Raw genomic sequence first — 21,745 nt, 5'->3', positions numbered from 1 at the left:
GGACATGATATTTTGGTGGGCTGAAACATAGCCCTCACTTTACTTCAGACAAGTCCCCAAATTCACTCAAAATAATAATGTTATTTTACTCACAGGACCTCAACATGAGACAAGACCCATAATCAACTGCTATGTAGCATGGATACAGACACTCAGCTTGAGAGAGGATTAACCTTGAGGAGGACAGGAAATGTGAACCACTCTGTCCCACATGACATAGGTACCAGGCAACTTCATGGAGTTTATGCATTTAGCAATTTAGACACATGTATTGAATCTGTCAAGAGCAGTGCCAGAGTAGGCACAGCACACTAGTACACCATCCTGTAGCTCTGAAAAGAGAAGATGTATTCCCAGTACCTTCTCCACCAGCAGCTTAGGCATTTTACAAGAAAAAGTGATTGAAAAAAAGGAATCCCTGATCCTTTGCCAGGACCTGGGATGTAGAATACCTTCTCTTCTACAAAAGAATGCTTAGAAAGTTATACTGATTCTTTTTTCCTTTTCTGTCTCTCATAGAATATGTAAGTTTTTCTTAGAAAGTACGAGAGCTTCAGCAGGACAAATTTCAGGTGTTCATTCTCATTCCCAAATAAACTTTCATCTTCTGCCTTTGACATTAACTCAGAAGGCAATACAGGAAGAAACTGAACTTAGTTCCTGTGTAACTAATTCTTAATGCCTTCACTATTAAGCTGGTTTTTCTTTTACAAAAAAGACTAAAACACTTTTCTTTGCTCATGTTTTGAAAGAGAACAGTTTTAGTATCATCCCTAAAAGAAAACGTGAGGAAACTTCTTCAAAAAGAAGGTTGTGTTTGCTTAGCACAGACTGCTCCAGTGCAAAATTTCTGGCATTAGAGGGAACAAATCTAAGTACTTTTTGCTTAAGAAACATAAGTTTGTATATTTCAGACATTTTTTTACAGATGTTTGTTTGTTTTGCTCTTTTACCTTGGCTGTCATATACATGAGATTATTAAGAACCAGTGAGGTGGCCTCGGGAGAGCCCCAGCCATTGCCTTTTAGTCCACTTGTGACTGTTATTTCCCCATCCTTGTCCTTCAGCTCGTCTTCTGGAGTGGTAGGACTTGAACCAGGGAGAAGCAGTCTGTTGTCTACGAGTTCAATATTATGAAGCCACGGTAACAGATAGGTAAGCATGATCTGTCTTCCATTTGGGTGTGTTGTTGGGAATCTCTGGCTTACCTCTAAAATAGTAAAAGTTGAAGAAGACAACATGTTAGTTTATGAAGTAAATCTTGAATACATGGTTTAAACTGGATTTCTGCTTTGGATCATCTGATTATTTTCACCTTGCAAACCACAAACACACAAAAGCATGTACTCAAGCTCCCTGAAGAGAAACAGCAATTTAATGGTCAATAAACAGCAAGCAATTGATCAGGTCTTCTGTCTAAAGTAACTAACATAGTCTAGGTTCAGAAACAGAAAGTCATTCCTTGTCACTGTGCCGTATTATGCATTGAGATAGATGTCAATAAAGGGGGAAAACAGTCAGTTACTGGCTGTTAGAATTTCAAGAGCTTTTGGAGAATTACAGTAAACATGCAAAAATGTTTACAAGTGCTCCATCATCCTCCACATTTCTAAGATACTATTTAAATCTTAAGACACTATAATGAATTTACCAAAACATTTTGCATATATCAGAAGTCTTGTTTCCTGTGGGGAGGCCTATAAAATTCATAGTCGGCTGACAATCCAGGAGTGCTGTATACAGAATTTTATATAGTTTACAAAAAAAGAAAAGTCACTGTAAGGGAAAGGGCTTTGGCAAATCTGGGATAAGAAATAAAGTGACAGGCTTCCTGCCAAGGTGAACCACATTAGCTCTCTTTGCCAGAACTCTTTTGTAAAATCAGTACAGTTAACATCTTTTTTTCCTCACTGCCTGTTCTTAAGAAATCTTCAAGACACGCACTGTTCTCTCTCCTTATGATTCTAGATGTATAGAAAGAGCTCCGATTCGGACTGTGCACCTTAGTTCACGGCTACTAAAGCAACATGAATAGATGGCAGTAGTAATAATGAACAACATTTGCTGTTTTAAAGACAAAGGAGTCACCAGTATTTCCCTACACCACTTCTTCATAACTCATGGTATCTTGAGCACTAAGAAATGAACGATGTATTGTTCCCTTATCCTTTCTCCTGCCCCTACAGACTGATTAAAAACAACAGAAAGGGTTTCTAAGAGACAGGAAGACTTCCCATGATAACAGATATTGCATTCTGTTATTCAAAAACTAGAGCAACACATTAGATAAATTAAACAAGACAGATGGGTCTCCAAATATAATTGTTCCCAGCAATGGTCTCAGAGTGGAGATATTCTGAATAGTGCTCCTACAGGTCTGATTCTTTAACACTTTTCTCAGTAATCATGACAAAATGTATTTTTGACAAGATTAAAACAATACTAATGGCTTTGCAGATGTGACAAATAACAGAAGGCAGCAGAGATCACTCATTCAGAGTGATTCAAATAATTGGTAAAACTGGACACACAAAATCAATCTTCCCAAAGTTAAAGTCTTGTTTATACAAAATGAAGAATTCTGTCCTCACACCTATCATCTCTGTAAGTGTATGTATAAGAAGAATCACTACGCTTCACATGAGAATCTATTAGAGTTTGCCAATGTCACTTTAACTTTTCCAGGGTCCTTGTAATTTCAAAGTTACCCTGACACAAGCAGCACAGAATCCACAACCAAGGTTTTTAAATAGCTATTCTGTATTTTGATTAAGTGCCTCTAGAAAATACACATTGCATTCCTAAACCTGATTTAATCTGAACTAGAATATAACCAGGTCAAGCTAAATTTATAAGCAGAATTGCTGTTCACAGGTGGAAACGTCTCAGCACTCTACAATTTGTACAAAAAAAGTAAAGTAGATAATAAATCAAATAGATAAAGGTACCTGAAAAAAGTGGAAGGGTAAGTTCAGGATACATCCTTGCAAGTTCATATGACAGAAGAGTAAGTGAAACACTGTAAAGAGGTGGCAATGGACCATGTGTACCGTACAAGATACTGCCTGGTCTCTGCTCAGCCACCTTTTTTGAATAAACAAAAAGCTTTGATTCAAGGATCTATAACAGAGAAAATATAATGCAATGAGATAATAAAAAGTCATTAATTCAGGAAATATCAGCATTTCAAGATTAGATATCAAAGAATGATCCATATCCTTTGGATCTTTCAAAACTTTCCAAATTTTAAATGCACCATACCTAATATTTTTCCATTAGTTTTTATATAAAGAGTCCCCGTAAGTATTTATAGCCAAGAGAAAATTGATTGTTTATTTTCAAAACAAAACTGAAAAGGAAATAAACTGTACTTAATAAGTTCACAAAAAAAACCCCCAAAGATAGAAGGACACATGCATTTGGTTGGTTTTTTTTTTAAAAAGTAGCTGATACGTGCCTGCATAAGTTGCATGGAAATTTCATAAATCTCTCTGTTGGTGTCAGACGCCTTGAACAGCACCAAGTTTAGAAGCGTCACTATATCAAAAGGGTAGTTCCTAGAAGAATAAACAGTTCATTTTTGTGAATGTTGGTGAGGAACGCAGATCATATTCACTATGATTTATGGTCTAAAGAGGATATCATCTTTCTTTTCTTTGTTCTATCACTAGATTATGGGAAAGGGAGCTTTTATGAATACACACTGCCTGATCAAAGGACCATCTGGTGAACAGGAAGAAAGAAAGGATTATTTATAATTACCTTAGGAATGCACTGAGTTACCCACAGCGAGAAATGCAATACCTGGGTCTATAACTGTCAGTTCATTTTAATTCATAACATAAACTATTTATAGGACAGGCCAACAGTAATGAGAGGAGATGAGTAGCACAAAAATTTCCGGGGGTAAAGTATTCCAGGGCTAAAGTACTCCTTCTTAAGCCAAGCCTTAAACCAAGTCCCTTTGGAGAAAAGGTGCCCTCTCTGAGATGAACATTCTCAGATGTCAGACAGTTCTATCAAAACTGTTTTCAAAGAGTAAACACAAAGAACATCACAAAAACTCCACTATTTATAATGTCAACTCATATCACAATATTTGGATTTTCATGAAACTTCCACTTTTTCATAATGATTTGTAAATGCTGCAGAATGTCTATTTGGATATTTAAATGTTTACAAAAATATGGCAAATGCATGCGTGGCATGAGACAATCTTGACAATTCCAAATACTAGACGCCATGCACCCTCTACACCTATCTCTTTGCCTTTCCATTAAGTTTAAAAAACAATAATAAAAAAGAAGTTAAGGGTTGTAGCCTCTTTGCAGGAGCAGCTCATTTTACAAGTAGGTTAATCGGTGGCCTCTCTACACATATGGATAGATGATAAAGGAAATACTGTTAACTGCTTTCAAATATTAATAAAATCCCTAACTTGAAAGAAATCAGACTTTCCCTTCAAAGTAAATAATTAAGATAATACTCTTAATTTTTACTGTAAGCATGTGAAAGACTACTTTTTAGGATGCAGTGGCATAGGTAACACAATCTAAGGAAATACATTGGCTGAAAATCTGATGTGTTTATATGTTCACTAAACAAAAAACCTCTTAAAATAACTCAACTTGCAAACACAAAATTGCATTTCTATTTTTAAAATCTCAGTGTAATACAGTCTAAAGTCTAGTTCTTCCTGTAAGAACAAAAAGGTTTTACAGATAAATTCTGAATTACTTGGCTTGTTTCAATTTGCTCCATCTCAAGTATTTCCCTCTTGAAGTACGCTCACCACGCACCTAGTCAAGACTAAAATGTTTAGATTTTAATTAGGTGCAAATTACCTATTTTTTAGACTACCATAACATTCCTATAACTTTTGTCTTGAAAAGATTAAAAAATAATGGGTTTTTTTTTCCTGAGGGCCTGACACAAAACCAGTATTTGTATTTGTGTCTTCATGTAGCTTGTGCTTACTTAACATTAGTAGCAGCGATGGTATCAGTCACCAAAAAAGGGACAGATAACCAAATCCAATGAAAGCCAGACAGAAAATTAACAAAATAATAACTTTTGAGCTAACAAATAATTTGAAACATTCTAACTTTTATATATTAAATGAAAAATCATGCCGAATCTTCTGAAATGAGATTTATGACTTATGTTCAGAGTAAAGCATTGTGTTTATTTTGTGTCTTCCTGAGCAAAACAACATCAAAATGCCAGATTTCAAATATATATATATATAGTAAGAGGATCTTCCACAAAGTATATCACTTTCTTTTTAGAATCATGGAACTAAAGTCACACAGTCCCCAAGAGCTTTTTGAGAGGATATGACATAACAGTGTGACTTGTGTTCTTTGGAACACAAGCTGAACCTACATTTTTCTTTACATTTGAAAATGTGGATTAATAGATTAATTAATACCTGCTTCCACACACAGTTGCAATGGCTTTGAAACATCCAGAGGCGAGCTGGTACGATCCAGTATAACATCGATCTATAGCCCAGTTGAAGAGATTGATTTGATCAGGATTCAGTTCTAGCAACAGGACTACAACTTCGCAGCCAAGCTGATGAACCTGAGCAAGCAAATACATGTCAGAACAGGATGATTGGTGAGATCAAATATATTACCCTCCACAATTCCTAAGAGTGACACAGGCAAAACAAGAGGAAAATACAGTATTGAAAAAGTAAAAAGAAATCAGAACATTGATAAGAAATTTGTTTTAGAGATAGCAGAGTTGAAATGTGTCTCAGTTTTCAAAACCCCTCATTTGAAAGAATATTGTCTGTACAAAGACTGCGTAAGTGAAGTAAATGTTCAAAGGAGGTTTCCAAAGTTAAGCATGGAACAAATCAGAGCTTTGGAAAATCTAAGACAGTTGATAGGTGTTCTTGGGCAACTTATATTTGTACTGGTTAAATGATTTGTTATGTGTTTGTTTCCTACTTCATGTGAGTTTCATGAAGGGACATATTTTCATAATTATCCTTCTTCTGACTAACACAGAAGTAATGTAGACAAAGAAAAATACCTTTTGCTAGCCAGGAGGTCTGAAAACTTGTGTGTTTAATCCAACTACATCAAGCAATCTAACAACTGTCCCCACAGACCTTGTATAATTTAATCCTTGTCCCATCACTACTACATCACAACTAAAGCTTAGACTGTGTCTTTGTGTGTTCCTTCAGTAGAGAATAGTACTGGAACACAAAATACTAAAGTCTATTAATTTTCTGTCACCAAGTGTAGGTACTTGTAAAGACTGCAAATGATATTTAATGTTAATGGACCTAAATCTAAACTAGTTTTATAGGCAATGCAGTTTAGCTACAGTCCACTGTTACAAGGACTAATCATGGATTATAGTGATTAGCTTTTGGCGAAACAAATTTCATCTATCCAAATAGAAGGACAAATATTTTTGAGCCCATGCATTTTTAACCCTTATCAGCAGATGAAAAGCCTAAATTTCTGATGCACAGAACACTGAGCCATAAAGCATTTTTTTTAGCTTCTTATTTCCCTACATGATATTTTCAGGAATAATAGATCTTTAACTGTTTAACTGCTTTTAAATGAATTACACTTTTATATTAGAACCCTGCATAAAGCTATTGTTTCCTGCTCAAAACAGATTGTGCAGAGTCACAGTTCTTACAGTTGCAAACTCTTTATGCACCCAGTAGAGAGACTGAAATTATTAATCAGTGTTGCATTTTAGTGAGTACTTACACGTAAATCTTGACAAGCTAGAATGTTATCAAGCCATTTGTAAAGATATCCGTCAGGGGAAAGACCAACATTATCAAACACAGGTCCACAGCAGAGCACAGCCGACATGGCCTAAAAGCATAAGAAACTTTAGTTAAATGAGAAAGTAGCATGAATGAACCTTTCAGAATGATTTAAGTTCAGATCTAAGTTAACAGGACTGCTACTCGTTTTTCCTTTTGAAATAACTATGTTGAAAATGGTAACAGTTGATTATGCTAGATTTCATTCATTACCTTGGTATAGATATTACTGGATTCAAGATAATGCTCAGTTTGAGAATTTTGGAAGGAATACTACAGCCCAGATCCCTCATTCCTCAAAATATATTTTGTCCTTTTTCCCAGTCTTCACAAATGAAGCTACAAATCCAATTAAAATCCACAGATGTTTCAAGTGATGCAGTTGATATATATACATAAGTTATTATTTTCCCAGCTTATGTATGTGGAGGAGTTGCAACTGGTTTTGATAGAAAAGTATTTTATTATTATTGAGCATGTCTTCAGGGAAGCATGGGAGACAGTCCTGAGATATGCATCTGATACTGAATTGGTGCTATATTTAATTTCAGAGCCTAAGATCCCCTTACTGAATCTGATAACCTGTTAATGAACAACTAAGTATAATTTTTAAATGCATTTCAAACATAATTCTATTTTTTTTTTTGAGGATAATTAGCCTTGAAAAGTGGCTATAAAGAAAAAATTGCATAACTTCAGTGGTTTATACAGTTATATTTCAGGATACCACTGTACACATACATATGAGTGCACAAGTTTGTACCACATATGTCAATTTAAATTTCTACAAAATAAAAGGAAACAAACCCCACAGCTGCTTGTATTTTGAATGGAGAAATGCTAGTTAGGATTACAACAGTGAAACTTTAATACCTTTAATGCACAATATTGGTATCTTGTAATCTGATGATTTCTGTCACTGTAACGGTCCAGCGGTGTGAACATAATACTGAAAGGTCCTGCCCATTGGCTGAATAAGATGAACAGGTGATGCCTCAAGCTCTGCTGAGGGAAGAGAAATCTCCTGTGGTGAACTAAATGAACAGAAATACAAGTAGTTGTGATTTGTTAATGTAAAATACAAGTTCATGTGGCAGAACTGACAAGATGAATTTAAAATTTCTACAAAAAGGGAGTTTTTCTTAAATGTTCAACATACACTTATTCCCAAGTATCTAAGCTCCTTTTGAAAATCTAATGGAGTGAGTAAGATCCATCATATTTCTAAGAACCTTCAGCTGTGAATTAACGTGTAGTTATACCAGCAGGTATATCTGACTTCAGAAACAGCATGAAAAAAACTAATTATAGAATCCAGCTTTTCACTGCCTCTTGAATTCCTTTAGTGGCAAATATTTACTTGGGTTTTTTTCCAATTCTTTAAATGTAAGCCCAAATAACACATATGTCTTATTCTAATACGATAATAGGTAGGGAAGAGAAACAAAAGAAACTTAGTGCCTGTTTCTTTATGACAAAAATGTAGTATATTTTCTGAGCAAATGAAAAGTATCTATGAATTCCTAAACACATGCAGAAAAAGAACAAAAGAAGTATTTTAAACAAAAGTTTTAACTCCCCTAAGCAAAACATGATGCCAGAGGTGGTACTATATTTATTAAAGAAACTGGCAAACTGCTAGTGGTCAATTATTTTTCACCTAGAAACTGTGCTGAAGCCAACAAAATCTAACTAGACAATACTAACACAAATCAAAATGAACAGTGGCTGAAGATGATAGGTGTTGACACAACAAACATTTCTTTGCCAGAACTTAAATGTTATGGCTTTGCTAGTTATTGATATATTTTAAAGTTGTGTTGTTTGAAGAAAATACATCTCTGAACTATCAAAATGTTATTATTTTATTTATACAAGTCATTATTGTATTCTCTCAAAATGTGGCTGTTTCACTGAGGAAAAGTCATACAACATGAAGTCACTGTTCACTTGCTTTGTAGAACATGAGAATGAATGCGAAGAGGAAGGCCCTTGCAAATACTCATGGCAAAGTAAGTACTTGAGAAATTCTATATTGTTAATGAGCCTCATTTAGAAGAGGAATAAAGGACAGAAATTCTCTATTTTGTTATCAGCAGCTAAGAAGTTGACACTACTCAGTTCAAAGGGATTTTTTTACTGTCTTAAATGAAAACGATAGGGAAGCCATTTTTTCTGTATTTTGTTCAACTATTTTATAATTTTTATATATTTTCTACCTGACTTTGATAAACTTTGAATAAAATTTGACTTTGATAACTTTGATATAACTTTGACAAAATTTGAATACTGGAAACTTAAACAAGAGCATTTGTACATTATTTATTCCCTTACTTCACTCTTTTGAACTCCTTGGTATTTGTTGCTACCAGTGCTTCTGTATCCTGTCACAGATGATCTGGAGATAGCAGATTTATGTAGACTGAGTAAGATCCAGACCTCATCTCCCAGTAAACACGTGAAGGCTTTTAAAGTACACTTTAAAAAACTTTTTTTTGTTAATGGAATTACATTGGATTTCTGAAGTGATCTTGCAATACACAAAAAGCACAACATCAGATGGAAAAATCTTTTCTATCGTCCTGGTTTTGGCTAGGATAGAATTGTTTTTCTTCCTATTAGCTGCTACAGGGCTAAATTTTGGGTACGTGCTGAGAATAGTGTTAAAAGCACAAGGATGTTTTCACTAACAATAAGCAATGCTTACGTAGCATCAAGGTCTTTTCTGCTTCTCACCCTACTCCACCAGCTAGTATGCTGGGAGTGACGCAAGAGGTTGGAAGAGAGCATGGCCAGAACAGCTGATCAGAGCTATTCCATAACACAGGATGTCATGCCTAGTATACAAACTGGGTGAGTAGGGGTGTGGTGAGGGGGAAGGATGGCTGCTCAGGCACTGGTCAGCAGGTGGTGAGCAAATGCATTGGTTTTGTGGGTTTTATTGTTTTGTTTTCGTTGGGTTTTAATTCTCTCTGTTACATTCCTTTTCCTTACAAGTGTTATTATATGTTACTATTGTTATTATTATATTCTATTTCATTTTACTTACTAAACTAAGTAAACTGTTATTACCCCAACTGATGAGTTTGAACTTTTTTCCTCTGATTTTCTTGCCCATTCCACTGAGGGTGTGAGGGAGGCAGTGAGCAAGAGGTTACATGGTGCTCAGTTGCTGGCTGGAGTTAAACCATGACACCTATACAACTGGAATCTGGTAACATGGGATAGAGTCTCAGCATCTCGGCACTCCACTTAATACTGTACATTTTATGTACCTACCTACCTATATTCTTCAAAACCTATCTGAGATTATGAAGACTCTGACAATAATGTCAAAGGCAAGAAAATAATGCCCTATGTCAAAGAAATCTGTGGCCCCTAGAGGCTACAGACAATCACTTCGCTGGGCTTTCAGCATATAGAAGAATTATTACAGTTGGAAAAGACCTTTAAGATCATCAAGCCCAACCACTAACCTCACATTGCCAAGACCATCACTAAACTAAATCATGTCCCTCAGCACCTCATCTTTGCATCTTTCAAATGTCTCCAGGGTCTTCACCATCTCCCTGGGCAGCCTGTTCCAACGCTTAATAATCCTCTCAGTGAAAAAGTTCTTCCTGATGTCCAATCCAAACCTTCCCCGGTGCACCTTAAACCCATTTCCTCATGTTCTATCATTTGTTATTGGAGGGAAGAAATCAACTCCCACCTCACTACAACTCATCTTCAGATAGATGTAAAGAGTGATTGTATCTCCTCTCAGCCTCCTCTAGGCTAAACATCCCCAGCTCCTGAAAGAGGTGATTCTCGTCTATGAATATTACAAGCTTCATCAAGCTTTCTGGGCTTTTATTTGACTCTTAATAGAGTTTTGAATGCATTTGTGTGCCTTTTACATTTATTATATGACAATTACAAGCAGTGAAAAACACCACAGAAGGAAAGAGAAATAAAACCTACTTTTCCAATACATACAATTTAGCACCATACCTGGAACACACTGAATCAAGTTGGCAATCATTGCACTGAAATGTGCTCTCATATCCTTAAGGATTTCGACTTCTTTATCATTTTCAGCCTCCAGAAGCATGCGAGTCAGATCAACATACTCCAAGAACAAGGCTCCAAGGGCTAACGTATCCCTTTCTAAGGCTCCATTTGTACTAGCACAAAGGAAAACTGTACATTAGTATGGAATAATAGTGTAGTTATACTACAGCTTTCTAAAGAAATACATATAAATCTCTCTATATCTGACACATTATACAATTCTTCAAAGACCATACCGGCATAAAGTCAGTGAAAAACAACGAAAATTATTTCACTTAAAGATCAATATTTGTGATGAATGATAGTCCTACCTGTCACTTATAACACCAGCATCAGCAAGTAGCTCAAAAATCCGCAGTAATTGCAGTCTCAGTAGATCTCGTCGTTCTCGACGCTTCTTGTTCTTGGAATTTAAAAACACAATGATTTTTTTATACGCATAGCTGCATATACATTAAAAACTAGTAACTTCAGAAATGTTAGTACAGTAGTGAGATAGAAGAATTCCAGTTTGAGCATTTTCTTAATGAAGGAAGTTGATTGCTTTTGGACATTTCATTGTAACAGTGTGCTTCTCAATTAACACAGAACTAAATATGATCTTTTTTGTCTTTTTAGCTGTTTTTGAACAAACTGTTAACAGCTGCTTCAGTCTTCATCAAAAAAGTGGAAACAAAACAATGAAACACTGGATAAAAAATTAATTAATAGTCAAGATTTCTGTGCCAATAAACATGTTGTCTTCAGGTAGCAAGGATATTCCTGTTAGCTTAACACGATTTATTTTGGGTGCTGGAAGCTTTGCAAAGTGCAGAACAGATATCTAGACCTCAGGAAAATACTTGAACTTGGAAATGCTGCAGCTACATGATTACTGGTATTCAAGTTAGCTCCGAGCAGATACTGGTCTAGTACACTCTTGGATGTGTTGATCGCATTGGCTGTACAGACTGTTAATATACTCCTCCACAGAACAGGACTGCACTGTTGTTAACGGGTCCATTGTATCTCATTATCTTCTAGAAAGCTATCCTTTCTGTCTTCTATCTTGCCTTGAAAGATTTGAAAGCAATGAGGTCTCCTCTTTGATAAAGGGCTAAATTGACTTTTTTCTTTGTATCCTTCATCTCCACTAAGCCAAAAAAAATGTGAGGTCAAAAAGCTACTATTGCACTCAGAGAAATCTGCTGCCAGGAAAAGCAAAGCTCAAAGAAAGCTCAAATTTTCCTCTTCAGAGCGTAAGACTGGAAATACTGGGACAGATCAAAGGCTTATGTCACCTAGTACTCTGGCTCTGCCAATGGCCAGTAGCAGATGCTTGGGAAAAGGAACTGATGCTTTCCCTGGTATTCTGACCAGGACTGGCAGACTGAAACATACCAGCCAAGGTTTTTACTCAAATCAGTATGCCAATGTATTTATCCTATTGAGAGCTCTGTTCTTCCTTTACACCTTAAAGCTTCTAGGAAACACACGTAGAGAAAAAAGGAGTTTTGTTGTAACTCACAATTTAAAAGGCACAGCTGCAAACAGTGTCAGAGGTGACCTAGTATGCTCTGTGCCAGGGTTGAAACGGTTCAGTTTGATTTAACCCTGCATTTCTTGGTGGCGCTGGTAACTCTCTTTCTAGCATATGTTGGTTCAAGGACATTATTTCTCATGTGTTGGATATCAGCCTGCTGACAGGGTGGCCTGCCATGCTCTCTACAGATACACGACCCATACAGTCACTCCTGCGTTTACCAGTGTTGCTGCTTGCAAGAAGGTGGCTTTGCTCTTCGTATCAAGAGCAATGCAGGAATTAATATTGCAGTCTCTTGTTTTCACATTCCTCTACTGACATTTCCAAGTGTTACATTTACTCTTACAGCACACTCTAAACCTCTGTATTCTTGTGATTCCCGTCCTGAGCGTAGACTGGATATGTATATCTCCAGAAAACGCTTTTCAAGTCTAAGTTGTTTTCAATAGTGCATAGGCAGAAATGCAGAGGCAAGTAATGTGTATTAATCCACTTCTGCTCAGTATCAAAACAAGTGACCTTCAAATCAATGAATTCATAGGGATGGAAGGCACACAAGTGAATTAAGGTGTTAAGCAACACAGAGTGGAAATGTTAGTGGAAGTTTGCCAGAGAGAGAATTATTAAGAATAGTCCACATAAAATGTAACATGAATGAAGCACCTGATAAGAGAATTAATTATTGTTTATTTCCATATTAGACATAGCTGAGAGTCTCTAACTCCTTTCTGACCGCCATTCTCTGCATGGCTTCCGCACCAAAGTCTGGGGCTTGGCAGATGGCAACAGCACATCAGGTCACGGTCATGACACCTTATTGAAACTGCTGTGGAGGCCACAGCAGTGAACATAGTTTGACATTGCTTGAGAATCATATAAACAAGCCTGAGTAGAGGACAGTATTAATGCAAGAACTTTACTTTCTGTACACAGAAGTGCACAGAAGTGTATTCACACTGCACACAGAAGTGTACACACACTGGTTGGTGTAACGTAGACTTGTCAGCAGAACTGCATGGTCACAATGGCTGTGTCTACACTGGTAAACACAGACACAGACTGTGGCTCTGATTCAAGTAGCATAGGCTGCCTCATAGTCACACTGCTCCAGAAGACCTCAAGAAGGCTGCCTATGTCCCTGTTGCTTAGCAGGACTCATGCAATGCTTCTCTCGCCCAAGAGAAGCACCACTGTGGTTACAAACTCTCTGCTCTAACCTGAGGGCTGTGCCGCTGCCAGAGTCACGACTTTGCAACTTGACCTGTAAGCTGCTGCACAGAGTGAGGGAGGGGATATGGGGAAGCACAGCAGCGCAAACACAGGTGGGGTAGTTTGAAACACTGTGTCTGGTGGCTTGGTGCCTTCTGTGTCTTGTCCCTAGGAGTGAGCTCCCTCCACAGCCATCTCAGATTTCTGTCTTGGAGACAGCTGGAATGGTCCAAAAGCCAGTGAGGGAAATTTAAGCTGAACAGCAACTTGGGTATAGTACTGAAGTTTCTTCCACGGTTTTCCTGTTTAGCTGCATAGACACATCCCCTAAGTTTCTTACTGATGCTGCAGAGTCTATTACCAGAAGTTTTTAAGAACAGTTTAGACAACATCTATCAGATAACCTGTTGAGATTACTTCTAGCACTACTAACAAAAGAGAGTACTACAATGAAGACCAAAACACTAGTGAATTTGTCAATTAACCTGTTGTATTTAGAATGAAAAAAGGTAGTCAACTGAAGTTGAAATAGGTGCCCCTGTCTGGCCTGCAAATAAAAAGCATACCTGGAGACTGCTGTGAAACATGCTTCTAGTTCAGCTGTGTTAAAAGGTACTTTTTCCAGATATTTAAAGTGGATTTCCAATATATTTGAGTTCCATACAATAAAGTTCTACATTTGACTGGAAATTTTCCCTCAGAGTAGACTTCTATATCGTATATTTTGTTATCATTGATAGAAGTTACATTAAACTAATTCTTACACACAATTAATAACATTCTTGTTGAATACAGAGCTTTACTTGTTAGTTAATACAAAGTTATATCTTCATAATTTAAAGAGACAGAATGTAAACTTTTAATTTTGCAGTTTAAAAAAAATAGCATATTTTGTTTCTGCAACTAACCTCTGGTCTTCTTTCCAGGGCTTCTTTCATTAGTGGGTGAAGTTCTTCTACTAATTCCCTAAATTAAAAACAAAAAACCTTTGTAAACAGAACCTAGTCTCCCATGGAAAGCAATATATAAAAAGATATGTAAAGTGCAAATCACACAACACTTAACACTGTACATTTAAATTACAACAAAAATACTGCATTTGGATTAAAGGTAAATAATTGAGAATATGGTAAGTGGGAAAGTACCTGAAAACAAGGGAATTTGTTCTTCCAAATCCTAATACAAGCGATTCTGTTATTTCTATGCTTTCAAGTCTCATCAAAGGCACTAGTTGCTTTAGTAAGACTCCAACAGATGGAGTTCCAATAGCCTAAAATGTATTTCAGAAATTATTGACATATGTCAGGATTATCAACATTAAGTAAATACATTTTTTTTACCAAAAAAACCCCATTGTTCAAGAATCAATATATAATTTTAATTGTGCTGAAATTGTTTCACTCTTAGGGATATCAATACACTAGTTGTATGTCTGCTACATCACAACCGTATCAGTGAGGCCTAATAAATAAATACACCAGGAAATAAATAACTAACTACATCAGGAAATCTCTTTGCTTTCATTCAGATTATTGTATTTTATTTAACTTGTTGTTTAATACAATATTCCAGTAATTGCATTTTGCATGCAGATGCAGTTTAAAACTCTCCTAGATGAATAATTTGTTTGAAAGAGGATGCATCACCTTGTTATCATAGTTTGCAGTTCCATCAGGAGTAGTAGCCATGATCTCTGGTGTTGAAGCACGCAAGTGTCCTGGGCTCATAATACTGGGCTTTGCTACTCCAAAACAGAGAATAAGATAGTTTCTCCACAAAGTAACATAGTTGTCTCCACTGCTTGCTGTACTTGTTTTCTTTGCATTAACAGGAATACTAGAATTTAAAAATAAGTTAAAATAAATAATTTTCCAGTCTTACCTATGCAGCATCTCAAAATACTTCAAAAGGGAATAAAACGTGTCACCTATCCACTAGCCGCAATTCAACATGACATGACACAGGAAAAACCAATGAAGGCAGAAAACCACAGTTTTCCACCTTACAATTTGCAATTATGAAACTCAATACTGAATAGCACCTTGTAGGATTTACAGACTGAAACTGAGACTAAAAAATGCTTGTATTAAAATCACACAATCCATAAAAATGGAAGTTAGATACAGACTGCAGCTTACTTTGGATCCACAAGAGGCATTATCAGCTGTAGCCTTGTGAAAGCGTACGGCCAAGCATAGCTGAGAGCTGTAGGACAATGTTTTGGCAAATTCTCCTGCCTAAGAAAGCTGAAGAGGCAGAGAACCCATGGGTCTTTAACGGACTGTGCAAATATCCAGACATGAGAAGGACTTTTCACATCATAATGGCTATTTACTAGGACGGCATTCCACTCCACCAGCCACTGCAAATCCACACTGTGTGTCAATGGGATTGTTGTCTATGGATAGAAAAGATAAAAGTCACAGTGACAATCATTTACTCCCTGACATGACTCCTCTCAGTACTTGTATTTATTTTCAAGCTCCGTGGCCAACTTCTATTGGATTTTTTAGACCAACACCTTAACACTCCCCATGACATTGCCCTTTCGCTCAGGAGGAGCTGATAAAAGTTACCTCATTATTTCCCCTCTAGTTCTTCTTTAAAGCTCCAATTACTATAATATGCACAATAACTTGCTCTTAAACTCCACGATAGGCAATGATCATGCTGATCAATATAATCTCATTTTTACTTTCAATTCTTCTTGCTGCCTGAACCCATACATTGTCCCCTGTGTGATGCTGCAGTCTGTAATAGGTATAGACTGCTCTTATGTTCACTGTCTGAACAGCTGGTCAGAGCCTTAGCCCATGATTAAGATGACTACATTCTATGACAATGTGATAAATATCAATACTATTAATAATTATTCTTCAGAATTCATCGGGGCATTTGAATATGTGTGTAGGGAATTAAGAGGCTGAACCAGATGCTTATGCAGTTTTAATCCACTTTAAATCCTGCTACCTTCAACGGCAAGTAGGGTTCTCATGTCAATAAACCATTTCTGTGATTCTCTAAGCTGTAGCCATAAAACTATATGAATTCTTTTATTTCCAGTAGCTTTCTATTTCTTTAATTTCTACTTTTTGTATTTCACGTCTGATAATTATGTCTGTGCTCTATATAAATACTAGCAGTAACAGTAAAGTATTACTTACTGAATCCGAGACAGCCACATGAATAAAACTCTCAAGAATAGAAGAACTCAATTGATCCATGACATCAATCATAGGCCTGTCATCATCCTTCATAACACAGAGAACACAAGTTAACTGCTCTGCTGACCAAATTATTTCCCATCTTATTTTTCTGGTACATGAAACAGAATAACTTAAAAATTATTATATAAATCTAAAATGGCTAAAAAATTCACTGGTAATGATGGGTACATTTCTTCTTTCATATTAATCTCAGAACCAAGTCCAGGCTGTGGTTTGAAATGAAATTAATTTGTAGGTATAGCTCACTGTTTGCTGAACAAAAGCACATATCGGAAAATCCCAAATCCTTTTGGATAGCTGGTATTAAAAGGCTGAAAAATTAGCTTACTGTTTATTAAAGCATTCCTTTGCCATGAACACACATATTTGTGTTCTTAAGGCATTTAGACGGCTCACTGAGCTGTGACTGCCAACATACAACATGACTCTCAGTATTTCTACATCCATAAAAAAGATTTAGAGTTCTTTACTATACAAGGAAAATGTATGTGAATAATCTTAAATGTGTTGTAGGAAGTGGGTTTTTTTACAAAATGGTATGCTAGAGGAATGGATTTTTTTTCCAATAGAAATTTATAAACCTGATAAGACAAAATGATCCATTCAGTGAAAAAGGGTTTTACATTATCTCTTACGTTCACAACATGCCAAGAGAAAATCTTACGTTTCTGTACATGTTTCCCTTCAAATTCTTGTACAGAGCACATGCCATTAATGTTACATTGTTGAGTACACAGAAAGGTTTGCAGTGTTAACTCAAGCAGAAATGGTAAGCTCAGAGCAAATGCTTTTTTATACACTAAGTGCATACCTGCTACACCACTGCAATTACGTTAAAAGCAACTGTAACAGTAGTTCTGAGCTCTGGAAAATTTTAATTCAAAGTTCCAGAAAAGGAAAATCATACCTCCGCCTGGCCAAGGGCTAGGAATAAAGCACGGATCTCTCTGAGGATTAGAACAGCTAGTTTACGTGTTGCAACCTGGAAACTACAGAGCAGAACTAGTGCAAATCCTTCGACTGCATGTAGTACATTAGAGTACGGGCTTCTTTCAGACTGTATCCTGTGGCTGGATCCATTTGGTATCAACTGTAGAACAGTGCAAGGGGGATAAAATGGAGTGATGGCGTTTGAAAACCAGGTCTCCAGGAAATATTCTATTTAACTAGGACATATAAAGAAATAAAACCGAGGCCACATAAATGCCGAAGTAAGAGACTGATAGCATTCCCTCAAACAACCAAGTTTTCTTGCTTTAAGCTATCTTGTTCCACAAGCCCAATATGCGAACCGAGTCCTTTAGCCACACCCCTCCCTCTAATTTGTAATTTAACTACATGCTTTGTTTTATCCTACACTAAAAAAAAAAAATGAATGGGTAAGTCAGACTGCAAAGACTTCACACTTTCTACTCCAGGCAGCAGGTCCTTAGACCCCTCTTTGATCCAGTAGCAGGCAACACATTGGGTAGGTGGCCACTAGAACCTGACACGGCAGTTACACCAGTAAAGTGTAACAGTATTTACTGAAAAGTATGTGAGGATTTCTCTTTTCTACATACTATTATTACCTATTAATTAATGGTCCTCTATGATATAAAGCAGACATTATGCTTGCCAAATGAAAACATTTCCAATGTGATTGGGTTAGGAGATAAGAAGCCTGAAAATCATCTCTGATAATGAAAATATCTGTGGGATAATGTAGATGGGAGGAGTAGGAGCAAAGCTCTTCAGTGCCCAGGAATGTTTGTAACACATGGAGACAGCGGGCTGTAGAAACAATCAGGTTCTTTGATGTTTTCAAATCAGCAAAACAAAATGGCTATGGAAGGGAAGAATCACTTTACTCTTCTCAGTGTTCCCACTAGCATTATCAATCAGTTTCAGTCCTGGGAAAATATCCTAATGCCACATTTACATACACATATTTCACTTTATGTGCTTTTGTTGATGTGCATATTTCAGTTGGACACGCATTCTTTTATGTTGCTCAACAATAACATCTGCTGTATTACACAAGGACAGGGCTGTCCTGAAAAGACTTTAATTACCTTAAAAAATCTTATGCAGTGAATTCTTCTTAGGTGAGTAAATACAAAATACATAAACCATAGTATTACCAAGGAAAATCATTTCTGCCTTCAATTCGTACAAATGTTAGGACAGAGATCTCTTGATTTCATACCTCTGCAGATCTGCTTTTTGCCTGTTCAGAAGCTTTTCCTGGAGTGTGTATTACAAGCTTCCATTGTGTAAGCAACTGTAGCAGCAACTTCAGTGAAGTGTCAAGAAGGGTATGATGCATATCATTCACTTCACGTAGCAGAAAATTAGTAAAACCAAAGAGTACATCCTCCCGCCAGTCAACAAAGTCAACAAGTAGACCCTGAAGAGAATTCTGTGCAATATGTCGAAGTTCATCATCCATGTGGATAGACAGCCTGTAAGTCAGTAAGTGTCAGGTAATAAAAATCTAAGGAGTGTTTATTTTGGTAAAGTGCATACTTTTCTTGGTAACTTAACACTCATGGAAAATTTCCAATGACCATGTAAACTTCAACTATGATAATCTCATTTCATTACTACTGACCACAATTAACATCCTTAAACTGGTTTGGCCCTGTAATTTTTGACACAGCAGTGCCTGAACATATTCATGGATCGAAAAGAAGTGTTTGCACCTCTTCTAAAAGATAGTATCTTTAAAGTACATAATTTGGCAACTTTGCTGTCTTCACGAACCAAGTATACTTTTGAACCATTCACTTATAAAAAAAACCTTGTACTTGGTTCTGATAATAAAAGGCTCACAGTAAGGTTAATAGATAATTTCATAATTTATGTATTTATTTCTTTACTTCTGATACAAAAATAAGAGAGTGACAACACCTCAGCTGCCTAGCAGTTAAAACAATTCTTTAGCCAAGAAGCAAATCACAATTATTGAAAGCAAATCTTCAAAAGAAATAAAAAGAAGCATTTGCATTTAAAAAACTGCTTTAGGTTTTAAACAACTTAGCATAGGGAAATGGGAAAAACAGCCTCAGGGCTTTCTGTACTTTTCAAAACACGTCAGACAGCCCGAAAGACCTTCTCAAAGAGGGTGCAATTTTAGATCTTGTTTTCAAATTTTATTTCCTTCTGTATTTGCATCATGTTGAAGTTCTTTTCAACATAAAAATTCTTATCTTTCTTTTGAAACAAAAATTATCAAACAACTTCTGTGTTGGTAGGTTGGCAGAATACCCTCAATTCAGATCAGCACACTTTGCAATTTTGGGTTCATTGTCTTTATAATGCATTTTGTTTTAATTAATCATGAGACTGTAATTTTCTGTAGTGTGTTAGAACTCACTTTCAAAGTATTTTATCTACATCTAATCTACATAGTTGAAAACAAGAATAGATTATAAAGAAATGGATAGAAATTTAGGAGCAAAAAAAGAAAACAGCCAAATGGAGTGGAACCAAATTCCATGCAGTTGGAAGTGTATGATGAGATGTGGCTCATCACAAATTCAGTTTATTATAGTTGCCTAATTGGGAGGCAGGGGATATTTCATTCAAGTCAAAGGAAAGTGACTGCCATGAAACTTCACCCCTGGTGAAGATGACTCCAAAAATAACTGTTATGCTTTAATAACCATGTGACTTTCTATATAAATTTGGAAACACAGTAATTTGTTGTGCTAAGTAAGGACCACTTTTGTTTCCTCTTTGGAACACCAGAACCAGAAAAACAAGCAAAATCTCTGGGAATATGAATGTCATCCATGAAATGACTTCCACAATGATGCAAAGTAATAATGGGAAAGAAGATACAAAAGACATACGTCTCTAAGCCCAAGTTACTGCCTAATGACATTATCATGAGATGAAATTAAAACTGAGCATAAGAATGCAACTATGTGTTAACACTATATAGCAGTCAGCTTGAGGAAACAAGTAAATGTTCGTTTGATTGCCTGCACTGGAGTAATTTAAATTTAAGACCTACTTTGGGATTTGTACTGAAGGGTTTCAGTGGGCAGTGAAAGGGCAAAAGTTACAGTATATACCGGACATCTGTTTTACGACTTGTAATTTGAATACAGCTGTCCTGGCAGAAAGTCTAGCTGCTGAGTTACAGACTCCTTCTGGAAGCTGCCAAAAGGCACATCTGTCGTGAGGATTCAACCCAAACAGTGAATAAAAGAACCCATTAACCCAAAGATGTTATTTTATCTGTAGTCAAAAGAAAATATCTTACACCTTTGCATCCCAACAACACAGCCTCACACAAATCCTTGGCAGAAGAGCTTCTTAGGTTCTTTTCAAAAATAAGGAGGAACTGAAATCTCATCTCATCTCTTCAGAGTTTTTTATCCTTGTATTGACTTTAGCCTCCAGAGACTACTTTATTGATTTATCTCCAGAGACTACTTTTTCATAATGGAGAGAAGTAGTCAATCTGGACTCAAGTAAACATGGGATAACATAGAGAACATAGAAGCAGCTCTGGTGCTGGGGTAGTATGGAGACTTATATTAAGATTAGGCTAGGTCCTAATTCCTTAAACAGTTTATTACATTCTCTTCTGAAGCTGTATTTTTCTAGACCATTTTCAGTCCACAATGTCCCACATTAAATAGACCTAATTCTTTCAACCCACTGATCTTTCTCTCATTCCCTGGTCGATCTATTCTCCAACAGCAATACCCCATCTTGAAAAATGTTCTACAAATCAAGCATTCCTGATATTGATTGGAGAAAAAGAACTTTTTCAAAAACCTTTTAGACTTACTCCTACTTATACAGGTGAACAAAGTTTGCCTTTTCACACGAATATCACTGTGTGTGTTCAGTTTGTGATCCTGCTCTGCAATACTGAGACTCTATTCAGCTATTTCAACATGCTTATATGCCTCCTGAATCTTAAATTGT

General features: G+C 36.4%; 1 protein-coding gene across 6 annotated transcripts in view; it reads right to left on the bottom strand.

Moving 5' to 3' along the window:
- The window catches only part of FRY (FRY microtubule binding protein), a 206,451-nt gene that overhangs the window by 64,786 nt on the left and 119,920 nt on the right, over positions 1–21,745 (bottom strand). For all 6 annotated transcript variants that reach the window (XM_061993519.1, XM_061993487.1, XM_061993504.1 and 3 more), the window contains exons 18-32: positions 19,008–19,263; positions 17,727–17,909; positions 16,757–16,843; positions 15,731–15,990; positions 15,239–15,428; positions 14,738–14,862; positions 14,501–14,558; positions 11,173–11,264; positions 10,802–10,974; positions 7,682–7,842; positions 6,747–6,857; positions 5,432–5,586; positions 3,458–3,557; positions 2,949–3,120; positions 954–1,210 (exon numbers count right to left, since the gene is read on the bottom strand). In XM_061993519.1, coding sequence (XP_061849503.1) covers positions 954–1,210; positions 2,949–3,120; positions 3,458–3,557; positions 5,432–5,586; positions 6,747–6,857; positions 7,682–7,842; positions 10,802–10,974; positions 11,173–11,264; positions 14,501–14,558; positions 14,738–14,862; positions 15,239–15,428; positions 15,731–15,990; positions 16,757–16,843; positions 17,727–17,909; positions 19,008–19,263 — 2,380 coding nt within the window. The remainder of the gene's footprint in view (positions 1–953; positions 1,211–2,948; positions 3,121–3,457; positions 3,558–5,431; positions 5,587–6,746; positions 6,858–7,681; positions 7,843–10,801; positions 10,975–11,172; positions 11,265–14,500; positions 14,559–14,737; positions 14,863–15,238; positions 15,429–15,730; positions 15,991–16,756; positions 16,844–17,726; positions 17,910–19,007; positions 19,264–21,745) is intronic.

The sequence above is a fragment of the Colius striatus genome, chromosome 1, assembly GCF_028858725.1.
Source record: "Colius striatus isolate bColStr4 chromosome 1, bColStr4.1.hap1, whole genome shotgun sequence".
NCBI classification, from domain to species: Eukaryota; Metazoa; Chordata; class Aves; order Coliiformes; family Coliidae; genus Colius; species Colius striatus.
Note: the sequence above shows the minus strand (reverse complement) of the source record. Positions and strands in the feature narration are given on the sequence as shown.